This window comes from Hemicordylus capensis, chromosome 1 (assembly GCF_027244095.1).
Source record: "Hemicordylus capensis ecotype Gifberg chromosome 1, rHemCap1.1.pri, whole genome shotgun sequence".
NCBI classification, from domain to species: Eukaryota; Metazoa; Chordata; class Lepidosauria; order Squamata; family Cordylidae; genus Hemicordylus; species Hemicordylus capensis.
In genome coordinates, this window is record NC_069657.1 from 432334685 (window position 1) to 432356666 (window position 21982).

The 21982-nt window shown below is 47.8% G+C and overlaps 1 protein-coding gene across 1 annotated transcript in view; it reads right to left on the reverse strand.

The window, feature by feature from the left end:
* The window catches only part of POLR1B (RNA polymerase I subunit B), a 35419-nt gene that overhangs the window by 6926 nt on the left and 6511 nt on the right, over positions 1 to 21982 (reverse strand). Inside the window, exons 3-12 of the mRNA XM_053313428.1 lie at positions 20924 to 21070; positions 19819 to 19951; positions 17751 to 17887; positions 14828 to 15051; positions 12844 to 13015; positions 11742 to 11913; positions 3825 to 4106; positions 3583 to 3716; positions 910 to 1080; positions 72 to 228 (exon numbers count right to left, since the gene is read on the reverse strand). Of these exons, the coding sequence (XP_053169403.1) occupies positions 72 to 228; positions 910 to 1080; positions 3583 to 3716; positions 3825 to 4106; positions 11742 to 11913; positions 12844 to 13015; positions 14828 to 15051; positions 17751 to 17887; positions 19819 to 19951; positions 20924 to 21070 (1729 nt within the window). The remainder of the gene's footprint in view (positions 1 to 71; positions 229 to 909; positions 1081 to 3582; positions 3717 to 3824; positions 4107 to 11741; positions 11914 to 12843; positions 13016 to 14827; positions 15052 to 17750; positions 17888 to 19818; positions 19952 to 20923; positions 21071 to 21982) is intronic.

The window sequence follows — 21982 nt, forward strand, 5'->3', positions numbered from 1 at the left end:
AGAGGCATGGAGTTGAAGAAAGGAGGCTCCAAGCCAATTATGTAGAATGTAGCAATACTTTCAATACTTACCCATCTGACACTGGTACATGTTTCTGGGACTCTGGTTATGATCAGAGAAGGGAATGAAGCTTGCCACTACACCTAACATGCTATGAGGAAAGAGCTCCTGATGTGTCGTCAGTCCAGGCTCAATTTCATCCTCGGACACAGCAATGTTCATGAAGACCTGAGATAAAGAGAGTCCAGTTTACAACACTTTTAGAAGCTCTCTTGGAAGAAGCGACACTCAACCCCCACTGAGTCACATTCAGCTGCAGTGGCAGCCAACTAAGCATATTCATGCAAGCCAAGCTTCTTCTTTTGGGGGTGGGGGGAGAGATACCTGTATGCAAGAGTGAGCCAAAGTGAAACCAGCAATCTCTCTAGGACTCCATTAATATAGAGGGAAGTGTCTTAATGCACAAAATGAAAGAGGCATTTTCACCATAGTCTTTTGTGCTATCTATACCAGATTTTAGCATTCACTGTAATGGCTGTTCATTCTCGCTAAATATATGCTGGCTGAAAAAGAATATTCTACAAGACAGTCAATTGTATTAAAACATTTCCAGCAACAACAATATAGTTGAAACAGCAGCAGCCCGAGTAAACGGGTTTCCGGCACACAGCCAAAATCCCCTAGACTAATTCAATAGCCCTGTTAGCCAAGACTGTGTGCAACCATTGCTCTATAATCTTTTTAGATTTTTAAGAGACAAAAGTCACCTAGGAAGCTGCAAGAACAGAGATGCAAAACTGAGTCCAGTATTTTATTAAAACAATTTGCAGTAATGCCAATTCAAGGGATTAAAAGTATACCACCAAGTCTTTTTGTGATCAAGATATATTAGGAACAGGTGGGCTGTACCTGCTCCATAGTGCCAATCAATTCTTCTTTTCCCAATGCCAAGTTTTGTACAGGACGCATCATCCTACAAGGGGTAGTGAAAACAAAGAGCCCTGGGTACAGGCTAGGTTTTCCTGTTGCTGGAATAAGGACCACTTCTGTCCAAACTGGAAGTTTCTTTTCTTGCATTGCCTGTTCGCAGACATCAAAGTAAAAACAAAAAAACCAATTTATTTTTATATTCTTCAACAAAGAGCTGCAAAAGCATGCAAACTGCTCCACAATGGTTAATGAAGAGTCAAAGCAAAACACTCAAAGAGAACAAACCTCCATCAACATTAAACGTATTTCTATTGCCAACTGGTAATGCTGCTGGAGAGGAGAGGATGGGGCCGTAACTCAGTGGGGAGCATCTGCTATGCATGCAGAAGGTCTCAGGCATCTCTAGGCAGGACGGGGGAAAACTCCTTCCTAAAAACCTTTGAGAGCCGCTGTCAGTCAGGGTAGACAAGACTGATCTAGATGGACCAATAGTCTGACTCAGTATAAGGCTGCTTCCTATGTTAGCATTCCAGGATCTGTGATCTACTTTCTTCTGGTCAGCGCTCAAGACACACCATTCACTACCACACCCAAAACAGAGTTCTGGTCCCCCATCCAGCCCATTCTGCAGTAACCCTTCAGGAAGCAACTATTCAGCAGAAAGTGCTACCCTTCTGACGGCTGCTGGGATTGCTTGTGTACAACACATTCGGGACTGTTATTGTAATAGATTTTATGCCTATACAGTGTTATTTCATTTAGCCTCTTTTATCGCCAAGGCATTTAAATTACTAAGATTGTGAGCCCCTTAAGACAGATATATTTGCATTTGGGAAAATGGCTGTAAGTCTCTCTGGATCCATGCAATATAAACTTCATGTATCTATCATAGATAGATAAGATACAAATGACTAGGTTAAATGTTTTTTTTAAAGAGATAAGAAGCATAGTAAAAGCTGACAAATTTGAAGTTGGAAGAGATACAAGTAAATTTAATTATGCAGAACAAGTATTATTTACATACCACTTTTCAACAAAAATATTCTCAGAGCAGTATACATTTTTAAAAAGACTAGCTGGGCCAGGTGCAGAGCATCTGCACCTCCAGTCGGCCCACTCACCACCACTGCCTTTCCCCCCCCCCCCGCCCCTTGTTTTCTGGCTGGCTGGCCCGCCCGCTTCTGTCACCACCACCCCCTGCACTTTCTGGTTGGCAGGCCAGCTGGCTTTCCCGCTTCTTCTCCCCCACTTCTCTGCCCGCCCCCCCCCCCCGCCCCTGTGCTTTCTGGCTGGCGGGCCGGCCGGAAAGCCAGCCCACCACCTCCTCCTGCCAACTCCCGGCAGCCGCCGCCGCCTCCTCCCACCAGCCAGGCTGGGCCGACCCACCACTGCCTCCTGCTACCGCCGGCTGGCATCACTATTTTCTCCCCTGTCGTTATCCTATTCGGCAGCTGCTCGTGAACTCTCAGGAGAGCTGCCACACATGGGATTAGTGACGGGTACGTTTAAGAGAATTAAATACACACACACACACACACACACACACGGTTCCCTATGCCCAAAGAGTTCAATCTAAAAAGAAGCACAAGGCAGTAACAGCCACTGGAGGGACACTGTGCTGGGGTTCAATAGGGACAGTGGCTCTTGTTGGAGATGCAGTTCTTGATGGCATCAACTCTTAGCACCAGCAATCCTATTGACCACTACGGGCATTGGGATAGAGACTAGGGGTGTGTGAATTGGATTCGGACTGGCCTGGCCCAGGTTCGTCCAAGCTGGGTCTTGTCCGGCCATTGAGTTGGCTTGGGGTATAAACTTGTAAAGGGAAATCCAGTAAAGGGTGATCCCCTCGACTAAGGGGTGGGGGCGCGATGACGAGAGGGGAATGTTTCGTTTCCCGCTGGTGGGGATGGCCGCAGTGACGGGGCTCCTCCAACAACCCCCACCCACAGGTCTCCCAAAATGACAGGCCAGGCCAGCTACGGCCTGGTTCAGGCCTCTGTGCAGCCGGCTCGACCAGTCATTTGGGAGGCTGGCGGGGGTGGGTGGGAGCCCTCTCCCCCAATGCCATCGCAGCCGCCTTCGCCAACAGGAAACAAAAGATAAATACCCCCCTTTCACCGCCCTTCCCCCTTTTTAATCTAAGGAATCCTCCTTTACGTCTAAAACGGAATCCTACCTGGATTCCGCTTTACATGTAAAACCCCCAAGCCAGTTCTTTGAACTAGGGAGCGGTCCGGTTTGAACTTAGATCGCCCAAACCGGGCCAGCTCCATGCGAGCCGATTTCATTCTTTCTCCCCTCTTCCTTTATGTAGCAACCAGCTAGGCATGTAGGCTTATCTATCTCCCCGATGGATTTCCTAAATAAACTAATTTAGAACTCCAACTCCATGTCTCCAGACACTAATTAGCAGTGCTCTCATTAGCACTTCTGCTGCCAAAGGGGTAGATAAACAAATCTCCCCCCCCCAAGCTAACAGCACCCCCCCCCGCTTAATATGAAAGCCACCACTTTAAAAGGCGTTCCTTTGTCCAGTTAACAGGGCATACTAGACAATGTGATCATCAAAATGCCACAAGAAATACCAAAGAGCATGGACACTTTTTGCACAGTAGGGATTTACATGGCAATTCAACAAACCAGGCTAACCTTAAAATGCCTGAGAGTGTCCACAAGACCAGGAGCTAGATCCTTCTCTATCCAGCCCACCAGAGAGCCATCTAGAGTAACTGGGTAACATTCTTCGTAGGGCTGGCTTGGTATGCCATCAACTGGCGTGACACCTGGAGAAAGTAGCAAGACAAGTGTTAAATGATTCCTGCGATTATCCGTCAGCAAGTGAACACAGTCCAGATTTAACACTTCACACGTGATCATTATATTTTACTTACCCAAAGAGCAGAGCAAAGGCGGCAGGGAAATGGTGTACGATGGCTGCGTGACTATTTCACATGCAGCCGTCAAGTGGTTCATCAAGCCGCAGGGCTCGCCGTCCGGTGTGTGCACAGGACAAAGAAAGCCCCAGGATTCTGGCAGCAGCTTGCGCACGGTAGTGGTTCTCATCTTGAGGAAGTCGGCACCTCTGTGCACGCAGCGGAAATGGGAGAGGTAGCGCACGAAGTTCAGCTTGTCTGCCATCACACACAGACCGGAACTTTGCAGCATGCCCAGTCCTGGAGCGACAAGGGCAAGAAGAGCAGGGAGTGGGTCTGCATCGCCTTTTCGAAGAACAGTGGTTTGCCAAGCAGAATTACACACCAGTTTTGACAACGAGCACCAAGTTGTATGATGCTTGATAAATATCCAGCAACATCCACATTTTCCAGCAAAACCAATACTAGGGATGTGTGTGGAACCAGGCGGGGGAAGTTCAAAGGCCGGGGGGGGGGGGGAGAGGGGTTGACTTTAAGGGCGGGGGAGGGTGCACTTACCCCTCCCTCCACTTTTCCCCTGCCGGCGCTCCATTTGCAAAGGGGCTGTCGTGGTGGCAGTGTGCCTCCCTGTTGCCTCCTCGGTCCCTATGCCACCAGAAGTACCCGATGCACAGCTGACGCCCCGACAGCCCCTTTGTAAACTATGTGCCGGAGGGAGAAAAGCAAAGAGAGAGAGAGGGGGTGAGTGCACCTGCCCCTGCCCTTAAAGTCAACCCCCCGCCTTCTTCAAACTGCCAGTCGTTTGGCCCATAAAGGGCCTCTGAACCGTTTTTGTGCACATCTCTAATCAATATAAGCCTGCAAGAACTTTGGATTCAAAACAGGAGTAGGGAAATACAGAGGTCTAGAAAATGGAGCATTGGTACTCACCGTGAAGGCTTCTTCTGGCTGCCGTTGTAGAGGACAACTCCCTGGGTTATCATCCCATGCTCGCTCCAGGGCAGGACGTATGCTAATTCTAAAGCTATAAAAGTAGCCGGATGGTAACCCCACCCAGTTCTTGTAGTCAGTCAAGCTTCGAACGGAAGGCAACCTCAATAACACACACATATGAGTAGAAAAAGAGCTAGTAAACGGAAACAGGTAAACCAACAGGTAAACAAACAGGTAAAAAACAACAACAGGTAAACCAACAGGTAGAAAAAACAGCAGGAAGATAGAGCCCCATCCCCCCAGGAGTCTGGGACCGCATAGGGAGGGTCGAGTTGTCCTCTACAACGGCAGCCAGAAGAAGCCTTCACGGTGAGTACCAATGCTCCATTCTCGGCTGCCGTGTGAGGACAACTCCCTGGGGACATACCAAAGCCAGGTGACCCAGGGTGGGGGTCCCAGGCTACTGAGGGGGAAGGACATGTTGCAGAACCCTTCTGCCAAAGGCAGCCTGAGCGGAGTGCATAGTGTCCATCTTGTAGTGCCTGGTGAAGGTGGACGGGGACGCCCACGTGGCCGCTCTGCAGATCTCCTCCCACGGGGCATTGGTGGAAAACGCTGCTGAAGTGGAGGCCGCTCTAGTTGAATGCGCCGTGATTCGCGTGGGTGGAAGCAAGTGCTGGGTCTCGTATGCCAAGGAGATGCAGGCCCTGATCCAACGACCGATGACAGCTGAGGAGACCTTTTGGCCCATGGAGGCCGGTAGGAAGGAGACGAATAACGAGTCCGTCGTCCTGAAGGAGGCAGTTCTTTTAAGGTAGGTCTTTAAGCAGCGGCGAACATCCAACTTATGCCACTCCTTCTCCCTGGGGTGGACGGGCTTGGGACAGAAAGAGGGCAGGACCAGGTTTTGAGACCTGTGGAACATGGAGGCGACCTTAGGGAGAACTGAAGGGTCCGGGATTAAGGTTACTGAATCGGCAGAGAATATACAGAACCTGGGGTTGGAGGACAGTGAGGCTAATTCTGAGATCCTCCTGGCCGAGGTGATGGCCACCAGAAAGGCCAACTTCAGAGAGAGAAGGCGTAAAGAAATGGACCTAATCGGTTCAAATGGAGGCTTGTGAAGGACCCGCAGGACTTTGTGGAGGTCCCACGTGGGGAACCTATGTACTACAGGAGGGGATGTTAGCGATGCTCCACGCAGGAAACGCTTCAGGTGGGCATGGGACAAGAGAGGCTTGCCCTTGAATGGTAGCAGGAGAGGAGCCAAGGCCGAAGCGTGCCGCTTGATGGTATTGGCCTTAAGGCCCTTGTCAAGGCCGTCCTGTAGGAATTGTAGCAGCTTGGGTAGGGAACATGCCCTCGGAGTCAGGTGTCTGTTTCTGCACCATCTGAGGAAAACTCTCCAGGTGCACTGGTAAATGCGGTGAGTGGAAGAGCGTCTGGAGGCCATCAGTGTGTCGAGAACGCTCTGGGAGTAACCGAAGCCCCCTAGCAGCTCCCGTTCAAGTGCCAGGCGGCAAGCTGGAACCAGGCGGGATCTGGATGGAGTACTGGGCCCTGCGAGAGCAGGTCTGCGGAGATGGGAAGCAGAACTGGAGGCCCGGTTGCGAGGTTCAGGATCTCTGGGAACCACGGCCTGCGGGGCCAATGAGGGGCCACCAGAATCACCCTGGCCCCCAGGAGCCGAATGCGCCTGAGAAGTCTGGCCAGAAGCGGAAGTGGTGGGAAGGCGTAGAGGAGGGTCCTTGGCCAGGGAGCCGTCATGGCATCTGTCTGTTCCGCCTGTGGGCACTGGAACCGGCTGAAGAACCGCGGAAGTTGGGTGTTGCTGGGAGAGGCAAACAGGTCGACTTGAGGGGTTCCCAGTCTTCTGGACAGGAATGAGAAGGCTCTGCGGCTCAGGGTCCATTCGGCTGGGTGGATGTCCTGCCGGCTCAGCCAGTCCGCTTGTACGTTCAGTTCTCCCTTCAGGTGGACTGCTGATAGGGAGGACAGGTGAGATTCGGCCCAGCGGAGGAGCAGAACTGCTTCCTGATGAAGGGAGCGAGACCTGGTGCCGCCTTGCCGGTTGATGTGTGCTTTTGCTGTCACATTGTCGGTCTGGACCAGGACATCCTTGCCCCTCAGCGCAGGTAGGAAGGCTTGAAGGGCCAGGCGAATCGCACGGAGCTCCAACCAGTTCATGCTGTGGCCCGACTCCTCGGGGGACCATCTGCCCTGGGCCGACTGAGAAAGGCAGTGAGCTCCCCATCCCCGAAGGCTCGCATCCGTGGTGATGAGAATTCGAGGGAGGTCCAGAAAGGGCTTGCCGGCCTCTAGGTTTCTCTTGCAGAGCCACCAGCGGAGCGAGGAGCGCACTTCTGGAGACAGTTGAACCCTCCTGGACGACCTGGAGGAAATGTCCTCCTGGAAGGGGAGGAGAAACCATTGGAGGCAACGGAGATGCAACCTTGCCCAGGGGACAGAGTCGATGGAGGAAACCAGTAGACCCAATAACTGAGCCAGCTGAAGGACGCGAGGCCTGCTGGTCGCCAGGGTCTTTGATGTCATGGACCAAATCTTGAGTCTGCGTTCCTCTGGAAGAAAGAATCGGTCCCTTTGGGTGTCCAGGACTACTCCTAAGTGCTGGAGACGAAATGTAGGAGACAGGTGGCTCTTGGCGTGGTTGACCTGGAAGCCGTGGGACGTCAGGGCCTCTAGGGTGATCTGGACGTCCCGTTCTGCATGGTTTCGCGACATCACAATCAAATCGTCCAAGTACGCCGAGAGGCGGACCTTTTGCAGGCGGATGTAGGCTACTAGAGGAGCCAGCACCTTTGTGAATGTCCTTGGGGCCGAGGAGAGCCCGAATGGGAGGGCACGATACTGATAATGTGCTCCCCTGTAACAGAATCTGAGGAGATGACGGGATAAAGGGTGAACAGGAACGTGTAGATAGGCCTCTGTCAGATCCACTGATGCCATCAGGTCCCCGTGTTGTAGGCTCTCCGCGATGGAGCGGAGAGTCTCCATACGGAACCTGCGCTTGCGGACCCATCGGTTTAAGGATTTTAGATCGAGGACCGCCCTGTAGGAGCCGTCCCGCTTGGGCACGGTGAATAAGATTGAATAAAGCCCTTGACGGTGCTCTTGAGGGGGAACTGGCTCTATGGCTGCGATGGCTAACAGGTGGTCTATGGCCTGTTGAAGGATTCTGTGTCTTGTGGTAGAACGAGAAGTTGGGGTGGGCCGAAACCTGTGTAATGGGGGGCCTGACAACTCTATTAAGTACCCCTCTAAAATTGTTTTCAGGACCCATTTGTCTGTGGTGGACGCCTCCCAGGCATGGTAAAAGTGGGAGAGGCGACCTCCTATCTTTAAAGAGTCACTGTGCTTGACGTGGTTTAAACTGCTGGCCTGGCTGGGCTCTCGAATTGGACTTGGCGGGGAAGTTACCCTTTGGCCAATTGGGGCGCCTAAATCTGTTGTCTCGCTCGTGGGGGCGAAAGGAGGGGCGAAAGGAACGAAATTGGTGCTGCTGAGGCTGACCCCTACGAAAGGGGCGCCGCTCGTCCCTCCTGGCTGTGCTGGGAAGGGTCAGCTTTCTATCCTTGGATTCAATGAGGATGTCCTTAAGGGCTTCATCCCCAAAGAGCTTAGTGGCTGAGAAGGGGACTGCCGCTAAGTTGGCTTTTGATGCTGCATCAACCTGCCAGTGGCGGAGCCAGAGGGTTCGCCTAGCGATCACATTAGTAGCTGTAGCTCGGGCCCCGAAACGTACTGCATCCAGGGTGGTGTCAGCAATGTAGGCTTGTGCCTTCTGGAGCTTTAGGGCAATCTGGCGGGACCTGGCTGGATCTGGGGGAGGCGACTGAAGCAACTCATCGGTCCAGAGCAGTGCTGCCCGAGAAATGATGGAGGCGGCGATGGAGGCTCTGATAGAAAGAGAGATACAATCGTTATTTCTCCTTAACTGTACTTCGATTCTCTTTTCGGCGGGATCCTTCAGCGCTGACTCTCCATCTCGTGGGAGGACCGCACGAGAGGTGAGGGCTGAGACGTGAGCATCTACTGGAGGCGTTTGGAGTTGTGCAGCTGCTGAGGGGATGAACGCGTAGTGCTTATTAGCTAAGGAAGAGACCTTCTTCTGGACCGCTGGTGCTTGCCACTCCTGCTGGAGAACCTCTGAGAAGGTATTTGGCAAGGGAAACAGGAGCTCTGGTGAAGAATGTGTAGGTAATACCAGAGATTCCTTGGAGGGAGCAGCCCCAGGATGCAAACCCTCAATATCGAGACCCAGGGTGCGCATGGCCTTAACAAACAATGTGGAGAAATCATCAGATGGAAAAAGGCGCTTAAATTGAGGGGTGGATTCCTCCATCCCTGCCTGTCCATCAGACCACTCCCCTTCTTCCCTGGAATCGTCCCCCAAGTCTGCCAGATCAGGGCAAACCCCCTCTGTAAGGGCAGTATCAGCTTGGCCCACGGGGGAACGAGGCAGGGCAGGGACCCTCCCTAGGTGGGTAGGGGACTCTGGGCCCGTGTCTTCTGAGGAGTGGGCTGGGGCAGGGCGTGTGGCAGTGGGGCTGGGCTCCCTACGCCTCTTCTGCTGCCCCTTGCGGCCCTTCCGCCTCTTTCTGTGGGATTTCCCATGTGGGGTGGAGTCAGAATCGGAAGAGGAGGGGGAGGGCGATCGCCTCCCTCGCTTACGGCCCCTCTTTCCCGCCTTGCGCTGATGCAGGGCTTGCGAGAGCAGATCACTGATCCAGGTTTTCCAGCTCTCCGGCATCTCTGGCCCTGGGGCTGCAGAGGAGGGGGGAGGGGGAGGGGCCGCTCCCTGGTCTCCTGCCGGGGCCTGCGCTATTGGTACCAGCAGGGGGGGGCTATTCGATGGGGAAGCCTGAATAGGGGCCATGGAGAGGGGCTGCCTGCTCTCGGGAGCTCCCGTTCCGCCAGGGGACTGCCGCTCACACTCACCCTCCTCGGTCTGTGCGATGCCCTCCTCCTCCTCTCCCGAGGAGCTGGTGGCCTCTGAGGAACGGGCCGCTGTGAGCAGTTCCAACACTTGGGCTCTCCTGCGCCGCCGCTGGGCCCTCGCCTGCTCTGCCTCCTCGAGGGACGAGCCAAGATGGCGCCCTTCGCTCTGTGCGCCCGCCCGCGCACCGGCAGCAGCATGTCGGTCTTTCCTTGAGGCGCCCGCCCCCGCAGAGGGGGGCGGTGCTGCCGAAGTGCCCTCGCCCGGGGGGGACGCAGTGGTCCTGGGCATGGCTGCAGCGTGTCTAGCGGCAGCCGCGCTCGCAGCGGAGCGGTCCGCCTTTGCTGCTTGGGTCTTTTGCCTCTCCGCCCGTGATCGGAGTCCCTGCAGGCACGGCTGCGGCTGCTCCATGGCAGAAGGGGGGAGAGGGAGGGGGAAGGTCTGGACAGCAAGCGGGGAGCGGAGGACTGAGTAAATAGGCTGAGCAAACGAGCGGGAGTGGGGTGGAGATTGAGGCTCGGCAGGGAACCCTTTTTGAAGAAATGCCTTTTTTTTTTTTTTTTTTTAAAGATGAGGGAGAGGAGAGGAGGGCAGCCGAGGAGCCAAGGAGAAGGGAGAGGCGTAAGCAGAGGAAGGAGCAAGTTAAAAAGGAGACTTATCTGAGGAACGAAGCAAGGCTGAGTATCCTTTCCTGGAGCGTTAGCAGGACGAAAAGAACTGGGTGGGGTTACCATCCGGCTACTTTTATAGCTTTAGAATTAGCATACGTCCTGCCCTGGAGCGAGCATGGGATGATAACCCAGGGAGTTGTCCTCACACGGCAGCCGAGAATATAAGACGTTTGTAGGCACAGGCAGAGCTTCTGTGTGCGTTGAGGATTCCCAGATCTCTTTTTCTAACATCAGCTCTTTGGCATTGTATCAGTTACTTCCAGAAATCTCCCAAGTTCCATAAGTAGCCTAGAGAGCAGTGCAGGAGGCTGAAGCCTCTGAATAATTACTGAATCTACAAAGGCTGACAGCATTACACCCTGAATCCTGACCGTAAACATTACTATCTGAAGTTAACAGTACAGGCAGAAAAAGGAACTTTTTGAAGAGTGATGTGGTTTGTGTTTGTTTTAAAGCTGCTACTTCCGTTTTGTTCTTTGTTTTTACATGGATTTTGTTTTGTTCACCACCTTGTGTTGTTTGTATGAAAGGTGAGATAAATTCCTAAGTAAGATGTCCATAGCTATGACTTATTGTATTTATAAACATATTCCATAAGGAGAGCTAGTCTTGTGGAAGCAAGCATGAATTGTCCTCTTTGCTAAGCAGGGTCCACCCTGGTTTGTATTTGAATGGGAGACATGTGTGAGCACTGTAAGATATTCCCCTTAAGGGATGGGGCTGTTCTGGCAAGAGCATCTATAATGCTATCTAGATAATCTATAATTTTTTTTATTTTTTTACATCCCGCTCTTCCTCCAAGGAGCCCAGAGTGGTGTACTATATACTTAGGTTCCTCCTCACAACAACCCTGTGAAGTAGGTTAGGCTGAGAGAGAAGTGACTGGTCAAGAGTAACCCGCAAGTATCATGGCTGAATGGGGACTTGAACTCGGGTCTCACCGGCCCTAGTCCAGCACTCTAACCACTACACTATGCCGGCTCTTCTGGCATTTCCAAGACAGGGCTGAGAGAGACTTCTGCCTGCAACAAGAGAAGCCGCTGCCAGTCTGTGTAGACAGTTCTGAGCTAGAAGGACCAAGGGTCTGATTTGGTAGAAGGCAGATTCCTATCCCTATCAGTGATGTAGCCACTGTGGAGTGGGGTGGGCACAAATGTCCCAGACCACCTCCCCGCTGCTAGCAAACAACATGCTTGCCAGCTAAGAGGGAAACGGATAGAGCTTCTGAGTTTCGGCCAAATCATGCCCCTCACACCTCTTCTTCTGTTTCTCGCCATGGCCATTCTGAACATCTAAAACTATTTCTTCCTATTCGTTTCAGGGGCCTCTATGTTGCAGACACACAGACACAGACACAGACACAGACACACCTACCTGTTTTGGACCGCAGGTTGCCAGTGGCAAGGAGATACTCCAGCAGCCTTGTAAGATCTGTTCCCATGCCAACAATCTTCATCATGCTTTCTGAACTAATTGTTACATGTGACTTCTGAGCTTTTTTGTCTAAGGCTATCTTAACAGACAGTAACCAACTTTCCATCTTCTCCTGGAACAAAAGACAAAATGCGTCAAGGACAAACACATAGCATTTCCATAAGACACCCATTTTACAAACTACTATGTGATAAGGCAGGGGTTCTCAACCATTTTAAAGAAGCACACCCTTTCTGGATATAGCATACCAATATTAAAAATATTAAAACAATACATCTAATTAAAAGCCCGGGTGAATAAATGTGTCTTCAGTGCCTTTTTAAAAGCTGCCAGAGATGGGGAGGCTCTTATTTCTAGGCAGGATGCTTCCCCGCTGAGCCATTAGGTGGCTAATAGGACAAGTACTGTCCTATAATTTGCAAGCGGAGTACTCAATGCTGATTTTCGGAAGTGTGTCAGTCAGGCTGAGGGGAGGGGTACACTGAGCTTCAGCATGTAGCCAGCCAATCAGGAGTGGAGGAGGAGGGTCTTCACTCTCCTCCCTCCCCTTCTGCAGCGGATACATTGGCTTCAAGCCAGCAATCCTCAGAGGGGAAATGAACAACATGGCTGCAGTGCAGCATGAAGGGGCGAACAGAAAATGTCTCCCCAAAAGCTCTCCTCCTCAAGCAATGAACCGCCTGGCATGACTAAGTAATGTGTATTTCTTTAAAATACTTATACCCTGCCCCTCCAGTACAATATTGCTCAGGGTGGCTCAAAAAGAAACACCACAGAATAAAATGACTCAGAATCCAATATCCTTACTGTTAACTGACCCATTGTTATAATCTTATCCAGGGAGACATTCAGCCCTCTCATATTCCACTAAACTATGTGGAAACCACACAATCTACAAGGCAACTGTTGGGTCAGGAAAAGGAGGTCCACAATAAACGGATAAAAAGAGCTCTGTTTTTATCTATATATTCTGTTATATAGGCAGGAAATGGCAATACTTCCCCCACACCCCCCACAAATGAGTAACAGCCTCGAACACCACCTTTAAAAACATGAGGTAAAGTTGTCCTGAGGTGAGCACTTCTTGATTCATTAAACTGTCTGGGTTGTCCTCCATGCAGCCTTCTTTAGCCAAAGTGAACAGTTTTCGGGTCATAAGACAAAGCAAGTAGAACTTCTCAGCTTTGGTTTTCAGGTGGATGCAGATACACTGGCTGGAACAGCAACAGAACAATCACCTCTAGTTTTGTTCTCAAAGGCCATCCCTTCCCCTTTTCATCCAAACAGCATTCAACACTTCAAAATTTAAATTTACAATCATTTCCAATGTATTGCTATCCCTGTAACATTTTCAGTGCTTTCCCAACAGTCAGGGGTGGTGGTGAGGGGGGGAAGGAACTCTTTATTCATCCTCAGATCAGCTTTGCTGAAGTTCCTCTCTCTCTCTTTTTTTTGGGGGTGGGTGGGTGGGTGGGGGGCGGTAGACAAAAAACCAGTATTTCATGAGGTTAAAATGTAAGTTTCCTCAACAAAGACTGAATACAACAAAGACTTCTTACTGATTTAATTTGTTTAAACCAAGACCTGAAAAATGAGCTCTTTTATTGTTACTTAAACCTATTTAAGCCAGCAAGAAGGAGGGAGATTCTTCTTCCTCTCACATAACACTAGAACCAGGGGTCATCCCATGAAATTTAGGAACCAGCAAACAGAGGTACTTTTTCACACAACGCATAATCAACTTGTGGAATTCTCTGCCACAAGATGTGGTGACAGTCCACAACCTGGATGGCTTTAAGAGGGGTTTGGATAACTTCATGGAGGAGAGGTCTATCAGCAGCTACTAGTTGGAGGGCTATAGGCCACCTCCAGCCTCAAAGGTAGGATGCCTCTGAGTACCAGTTGCAGGGGAGCAACAGCAGGAGAGAGGGCACGCCCTCAACTCCTGCCTGTAGGCTTCCAGAGGCATCTAGTGGGCCATTGTGTGAAACAGGATGCTTGACTAGATGGGCCTCGGGCCTGAACCAGCAGGGCTGGTTTTTTGTTCTTAAGAATGAGTAGGACACCCCACTCTCATTTTACTTTTTCCCATTTTAGCACAACATTATAAATAGTCAGTTTTAACAAGTTTCAAGCTCTCTTAGTTTACTAAGAAAAGCCTTAAAATGTATAGGCAATTACAAAGTTTAAGAAAATATTTGATGTTACAGTGTAAACAATTACAGTGTTTAGGAAAATATTGGTATTGGTGAGGTTTTCAGCTCAAGTTTCAGGCTCTGTCATGGCTACCAATTCTAATTTCATTGTCTGAAACATTGGAACAAACATTTCTAAATTCTATAAAAATTATATCAAACACTGAATTAAGCAAATAAGATCTATATAATTTATCCCAGTTACCATATTTTAAGTCTTCTGATTGCAGAGTTCATATCTATCCTCCACATGTTTCCAAAATAAAATGTTTCAAAAACCAATGAGATCTTTTTTAATTTGTCAACTACAAATGCACAAAGGACAGGAAAGGTAGTTTTGGGCCACATGCATGACATCTAGAACACTTCCAAACCAACTTCGGTTCTGTGCATGTCACAAACCTAAACAGAAACAGCAGACTTGGTAGGAATCAGATACCACCCTCTAAGGGAGGGCTTGACAAATCCCAAGCCCCACGGAGTCACAGCACCTACAAATTTAACTGTGGCACCCAGACTAGGATATTCAGAGGTTATTTAACAACATCTTTATTTGGCCCAGGTAGCCCTGTTTCTGTTCTATTTCTTGTAAAGGGGATAAAGAGAAGCCCATTTATCCTCCCCACACAATGTATGTTACTAAGTCTGGTACTTTTGCCAATTGTCCATTGTCTGGTTCCTAGATTCAAAGAAAATTTGTCAAGGCCTCTGCTAAGGAAGAATTTGAACTCAATATGAATTACTTCGGATTCCGATATGCCCAGAAGTGGTCGCAAACATTAATAAGTACCCTTGTAGAGAGATAAAAGTTACACCTCTATAAAGACATACTCAGAAAGGAACTCTCCAGCTTGTTCTCCAGTATACCACTCGGGAAGGTTCAGTTTCACGCGGAAGCGCTGCCCCAGGAATCTGAGGACCTGTTTCTGGGTGAAGCAGCCGTCCTCAGTTACCAGTCTCAGCATCTGAGAAACGCAGTTCTTATAGAATGTATCCTCCTCTTTGCCTTTAACCAACTCCTGAAAAATCTGGAAGTCTGAGAAACTAACTAATGCCTGTGGCAGAGAAAGAAAAAGAACAAGCAAGTTAGGAGAGAGGACCACTGTGTCAGCTAAACGGTACCAAAGTACAGCTAAATGTCAGGATATGCTAAGGTCTGCAAGTACGTAATATTAGGAGTGCAAGGTACAACAGTATGCAATGACAGTATCCTCTTCAATCATGTATGCAATCATTTGTTTAATATTTATATGCTGCCTTTTCTTCAAAATGGAGACAATTTCGAATTAAAACAGTCAAATACACAGGGGGTGGCCTTTAGATGGCTGGTAAAGTAAATTTGCCATCAAAAGAAGCTTCTTCTGTGAGTGGGAAAGGCTGAGCTCATGCAAGGGCTCCTTGCACGAGCTTCCATCAATGACTGACCACTTCACCAAAGGTCTGGATGCCACCCAGATTAAACAAGACTAAGAGCAGTGACACGGAAATAACCAGCAGCAGTGAAACCAGGAAGGGGAGACACTCAAACCAGCCCAAAAGTCTGTTGAAAAAGGAGCATCTTAACGCCGCTATGGAAGACAGACAAGGTAAGGGCAGCATGGAGATCATCCAGCAGGGAGTTCCACAAGCCAGGCACCCTCCCACAGAAATGGCCCTCCCAAGTATTGTCAGCCTCTGAGCCTCCAGGACTGATGGCAAGCCAAGTGCTTCTGAAAAGGACCTCAGGGGATGGGCAATATTAAACAGGGAGAGACTGTCTTCAAGTACCCAGGCCCTAAGCTGCATTAATTTTATGGATAATAACCAGCAGCTCTTCGGAGCGCAGCCCCAGTGGATTTACTAGGCAGTGCCTCTTTTATTCTCACACATACATGGCCTTGGAGATATCTAGTGACCAGATACCCTTCAGTTCCTAATAGTTCCTTATGCTGGCTAAAAGGGATACTATCAGAAAGTGGAGGGGCACAGTAGTCAGAGCTCATTCCTTTTCAATGAAACAAAGTCGATCAAGGAATTATTTGCCTGCACTGCTAGGCCATGCTTGCTTCAGAGGTAGCAACCAAAGCATGTTTGGGCTACCATGGATGGGCTTTGAACTTCCATATTCCTTCCCCTGCCCACAGAGCATGCCAATTCTCTCCCTGTTTGAGCTAACCATAGCTTGCCACAACATCCAAACTAGACAAGTTTGGAATCCCAGTTCAAGCTGGAGCTTCCCATTCTAGTTTGGATAATTTATTATTTATTTAGCATATTTACTTACTGCCCCAAACTCACGTCTCTGGGCAGTTTACAACACAACACCAAGACTGAAACAATTTAAAAACAAACATAGATTCTAGAAATCTAATTAAAACATCTGGATGAATAAATCCGTCTTAACAGCCCTTTTAAAAGCTGTCAGAGATGAGATGGCTCATTTCGGCAGGGAGCAGATTCCAAAGTCTCGGGGCAGCATGGGAGAAGGCCCGTCCCCGAGTAGCCACCTATAGTTATGGGAAGGATTTGAGGGAGGACTAGGCTTCACTTGGAGCAACTGCTGGAAGGGTCAACCTTTCCTAATAAGGGGGGAAGCCCAGGAAAACTAACACAGAAGGACCAATCCAGAGGACTGGGTGGGAACTAAACTCACAGCCACCAGCAGCAGAAGAGAAAGCTTTGTTCTGTTCTGTCCCATCCCAAGAGTGCCCTGAGGAAGTAGCTGGCTGAGAAAATGGAAAGGCCACAGCCTGGAGGCTGGAGACAGCAGGAAGATCCCTGCTTGTGAGTAATAAGATAGGGACCGGTTCAGTTAGACATGTGAGGGAAATTATTTTCCTTTATTGTATTGCTTCTATCTGAGTTGCCTGGTTAATGAAAACTTCTCTCTTACAAATCCACTTTATGAAGAGACAATTGTTCTTATTGCTTACTCTTGTTTTTCTTTTAATCTAATAATAAAGCCTTGCTAGTGAAGTGCGCTACTCTTCGTTTTGGGTCTGCCTTAATCACATGCTTCTGGAGGCCTAGGAATGCTCAGCCCCTTCTAGGGAGGGAATCTTATATGGAAAGAGTGGTTGGTCCCACATTAAAATAAAGTGGATGGTGGCAGCCTACTGTGAATCCCTTACAGTCAAGGATTCACCCTAGTGAACTCTCCCACCTCTTCCTCTGGTAAGAGCATTGCATTGACACCACTAGGCGAGCTGGCGGCAACTGCAGATGGACCTCCCTAGATTATCTCAATAGGCGGCAGAAATCGTAACAGAGAAGGCGGTCTTTGGGCTGGTGTCCTCACTGAACAAGCCAATATTCTCCCTCTAGGGTGGCAGCTAAGCCAGGCCCTTTCAACTGCTTTCTCTCCATTATGCCGCTTCCAGGTTTTTGCTGGAAGTTGAGTTGCTGCCTGGCACATCTTTGCTTCACTGCAGCTCATCCCAGCATTCAGGGGGCTTCCAACCTTGATACTATGGTTTAGCCATTACATTTGAATCAGGCTATAGCCACACCCTCTTGTTCATCCTTCCATTTGGACAAGGCGTGTCAATAGCCACATACAATTTTTATTCACCACAGATGAGTAGGCCTCCGGGTCTAAGGAAGTCTGTTTTTCTTTTTTTAAATTGGAAAGCAGCTTGGGTCCCCCCCACCCAGAGTGAGTATGTGAGCAGGTGAGCTAGTAACTTTTTGTGGGTTTATCTGAAATAGTATTGTATGTAACGCACACTTCTGCTAGGATACTTGTTACATTCAAAACAAAGCACAACTATAATACCTTCAGCACAAACCCCAGTGGGAGAAAGAACAACTCTTTCTGATGAATGAAGTTCAGCATTACTGCACCACTTTCAAGGTAATGAAGGGTCATGTTAACAGCAGTGTGTTCATCTTTAACACAGTGAATGGAGACACCTAACACCACCAAAAAGAAACAGATCTTAGTATTACTGGATCATCATCATCATCATCTTCCTCCAAAGATGATCATGGGCAACTTTATATATAAAAGGGGAATGTACATATTCTTCGGCCTTAGCACTTAAAAAGAGAACATTTGGCTGCTACGCATCTAATAGACACATTTGAACATTTGAACCACTATACACTCGACTCAACTACTTCCAAGAACAGCATGATTACTTATTAAGTGAATCTGTTTTTTGAAACGAGAATGCTGCACATAAACTTATTACAAACATAATACTGCAACACAACAAGGTCTTGTACCTGGACTGCTACAAACTTGAGAAAGCATGTGCTAACATGGCACAAACAGATATAATTTAATTCAGCTAAGCATCATGTAACGCTGGGAGTGGTGGGGAGAACATAGTATTATATGATGGTGCATTATACCGGATCAGATAATTAGTCCATCTAACCCACTGATAACTATTCTAACTGGCTGTTGCTCCAAGAGTTTGCTGCCTGAGATGAGGGGACCTTCTGCAGGCAAAGCATGCCCAACCCAACATACACTTTTGCTGTCATCACAGATTTTATTTAAGCATCTTCAACCTACTCTTCTGGTAAAACTTTTCAGAGCAGCTAACACAATTAAAGCCTTCAACAACAATACTTGCATAACACCAAAATGACAGATGAACCAGATTTAAAGACTCAGCCTCTAAAAGGTATAGGATAAGGTCTTCACCAACTTTAGGAGCTGCCACTCAGTGGCAGAGCATCTGTCTTGCATGCAAGAGGTTTCAGATTCAATCTCTGGCATCTTCAGATAGTTAGGGAAACTCTTGTCTGACGCTCCACAGAGCAATTGACAGTGAAGACCAGGGGTTCCCAACTTGCAGTACTCCAGATGTTGCTCAGCTACAACTCCCATCTTCCCCAGCTACAATTTACTGTAGTTGGAGATGATGGGAGCAGTGTTCTCTCTAACAGGGATTCCCAGATGTTGACTACAACTCCCAGAATCCCAGCTGCAATGGCGTTTACTTGGGGATTCTGAGAGTTGTAGTCAACAACATCTGGGGATCTGTTAGAGGGAACACTGGATGGGAGTTGTAGTTTAGCAACATCTGGAGTACCATAGGTTGGGAACCTCTGGTGTAGACAATATTGAATTAGATGGACCAATGGCCTGACTCACTATATGCAGCAGCTCCATATATCTACCTGGTAGCAAACAGATATCAGACTGTTACAGACAAGACCAAAGAGTATTTCAGGGTAAAGGTGCCACAACTGAGAAGACCCTATCACAGACCTGCCTCACCTCTGAAGGTAAAGACGACCTTCTGAGGAGGATCTTGATAACCAGGGAGGGTAACATGGTGGTCCTCAAAGTATTCGACTCAAGCCATTTAGGGATTTAAAAGTTAGCACCCTCAATTTGAATTGTGTCCAGAAACAGACTGGGAGCCAGTGTAGTTGTTTTAGGGATGGTGAGATGTATTCCATACAACTGGCTGCTATATTTTGTACTAACTAAGATGTCCTAACAATTTCCAAGGGCACATTGTAGTAATTCCAAACAGGATGTCACCAGAGCATGCATAGCCCGGTCATAATTATCTCTGTGAATCTTAAAACGTGGTATTTGACAAAAGCATTCAATCTGATTGGTCTAGAGCAGGGATTCTCAACGTTGGGTCCCCAGATGTTATTGGACTTCAATTCCCATAATCCTCAACCAAAGGCCACCAGGGCTGGGGATTATGGGAGTTGAAGTCCAATGACATTTACCCAACATTCCTTGGGTCTCCTTTCTTCCAGTTGCCCCAGTGGGATACAATCAGCACATATGAAATATTTTGATGCCACACACACGTTAGAACAGACAGAGGGCTGGGGATGCTAACCAGCTCATAATTTAAAATAATTACCGTATTGTGTGTACCCAGGGCCTCTGGATCTCCACTTTGGTTTTATCATTGCAAGAGGGAAGTTGCGCCTTGGCATGATCACCATCCTGATTATTTTTTCTATACCATTAATTATGAAATAACCTCCCATTTCCTGCCAAAAGAATAACAAGATAGCAAGATTTAAGTGACAGACTACTCAACTAAAACTTCAGCTTGACCAATAGCAAATTTCACTTTCTCCAAGATAGGGCTGAGAGAGATTCCTGCCTGCAACCTTGGAGAAGCCTCTGCCAGTCTGTGAAGACAATACTGAGCTAGATAGACCAATGGTCTGACTCAGTATACGGCAGCTACCCATGTTCCTATACCCACACCAAGCCAACAAGTAATATATTTTGTCTACTGAATAGTAAGTTTTCACAAGTCCTTCAATAAAAGGCAGCTATTTGAGCTATACCAATACCAATGGGATATTGGTAATATCCCATTTCAACATAATTGATAAATCTATTAAGTGATATACAATTAATCTACCAAAAGTGTTGAATTAGTTACGACTACAGACTAAGGCTGTAATCCCACACACACTTGAACTCAGCAGGACTTACTTCTGAGTAAACCCGTGTAAGATCACACTGTAAGCTGGAGTGGTACACATTCTGGGTGATAAAGCTAAAGGCATTCCAGCAAGATTATTGCCAGACCCTCCACAGACGTAGTGATACACATTCTATAAAAGCTACCGTACATAACATGAAATTCGCCTGGGGTGAACATGTACAGAGCCAGAGACAAAGGCATGTTGAAATGTTGACCAAGAAATGTTGACCACGGTCCTTCACCTGACCTAGCTGGATCAATGATCTGACCCAGTATAAGCAACCTTCATGCTTTTCAGAACCCCGTTTCTCACTTATCTGCTTGGGATTACGGACACAAAGGATAAGATTACCTGAATAAATCTGCCTATTATAGATGGATCATTTTGCAAGAGTGGGGTGGGTGAGCGGGCTCAGAGGACTCACCTTTCAAAAGAATTTGTCAAAGTTATCTAAAGTAACACAACATTCATGCTCTCACTTAACATCGAAGTAGAAAGCCAAAACAACATATTGATGATTACCTCTTCTTCTTCATGATGTTTTATAAGTTCTTTGGGAGAAAGGCCATGGAGATTGCAAAGTTTGGACTTCACCATAATTGGAGCATTTCCAAGGGATTGTTTAATAATCCCTTTAGGGATTCCATTCACTGCCCAGCTGACATCAACCTACATAATACAAACATTGTTTTTTTAAAGAAACAAGTCAATAAATCAAAATTAGGTAGGCATGGTAGTCCCTACCTACTATAAGACGAAGTGAGGGGGAGCATGTTCCATCCCATGTTAACGTTCTGTGAAAAATAATCTATTATAAAATGGGTAGTATTTGTCCAATTGTTCTCATATTTGATATACATGAACACTACTACAATATTTATCACTGTGGCAAATTTGGTGAAAATTTGTGCAAAAATGACAGAAATAGAGCTATTTACAAAATCCCTAAGGAGTTTTTACTTATACTTCCACTCAATTTTATATACTGTTCTTGTATGTTCTTTATAGTGGAATTGTGCAAAAAAAACCAACACCCCCCAAAAAACCTCAGGTGAAAATTCCTATTGGGCCTTTTGTTATTGAATAAATAATGTGGCACCAAGAATCGAAATCGACTTTACGGCACACTTTACCTTACCCTTTAAAGCAACCATTGTCATTAAGTATTGGCATGTTAGCGCTCTCTGTGTAAAATAACCTAATAAGAGGTTCTGAAAATTTTGCCCACAATAAACACAATGACTATATGTCCATCTATTCCAATGCAACCCAATGACAACAGCTCAGGAGGAGGAGACCACCTCTCAAGTTACCTCCTTTCTCTTTAGCTGTGGTGGTGTTGCCACCAAAGGCTTCAACGGAACCCCACAATGTTGGACATGGGTGGCACTGCCATTCCTCACAAACCATTAATTATTGTTTAAAAAACACAAAAAACCAATATTCTTGCAAATAATGTAGCTAGTATATCTATCAATTTTAATACTTCTAAACACAGATGGGGGGAAAAATCAATCAATATCTTTATTTCAGTCTTTGACCAGCATAAGATTAAAAAACATAACAGCGACATTAAGAACA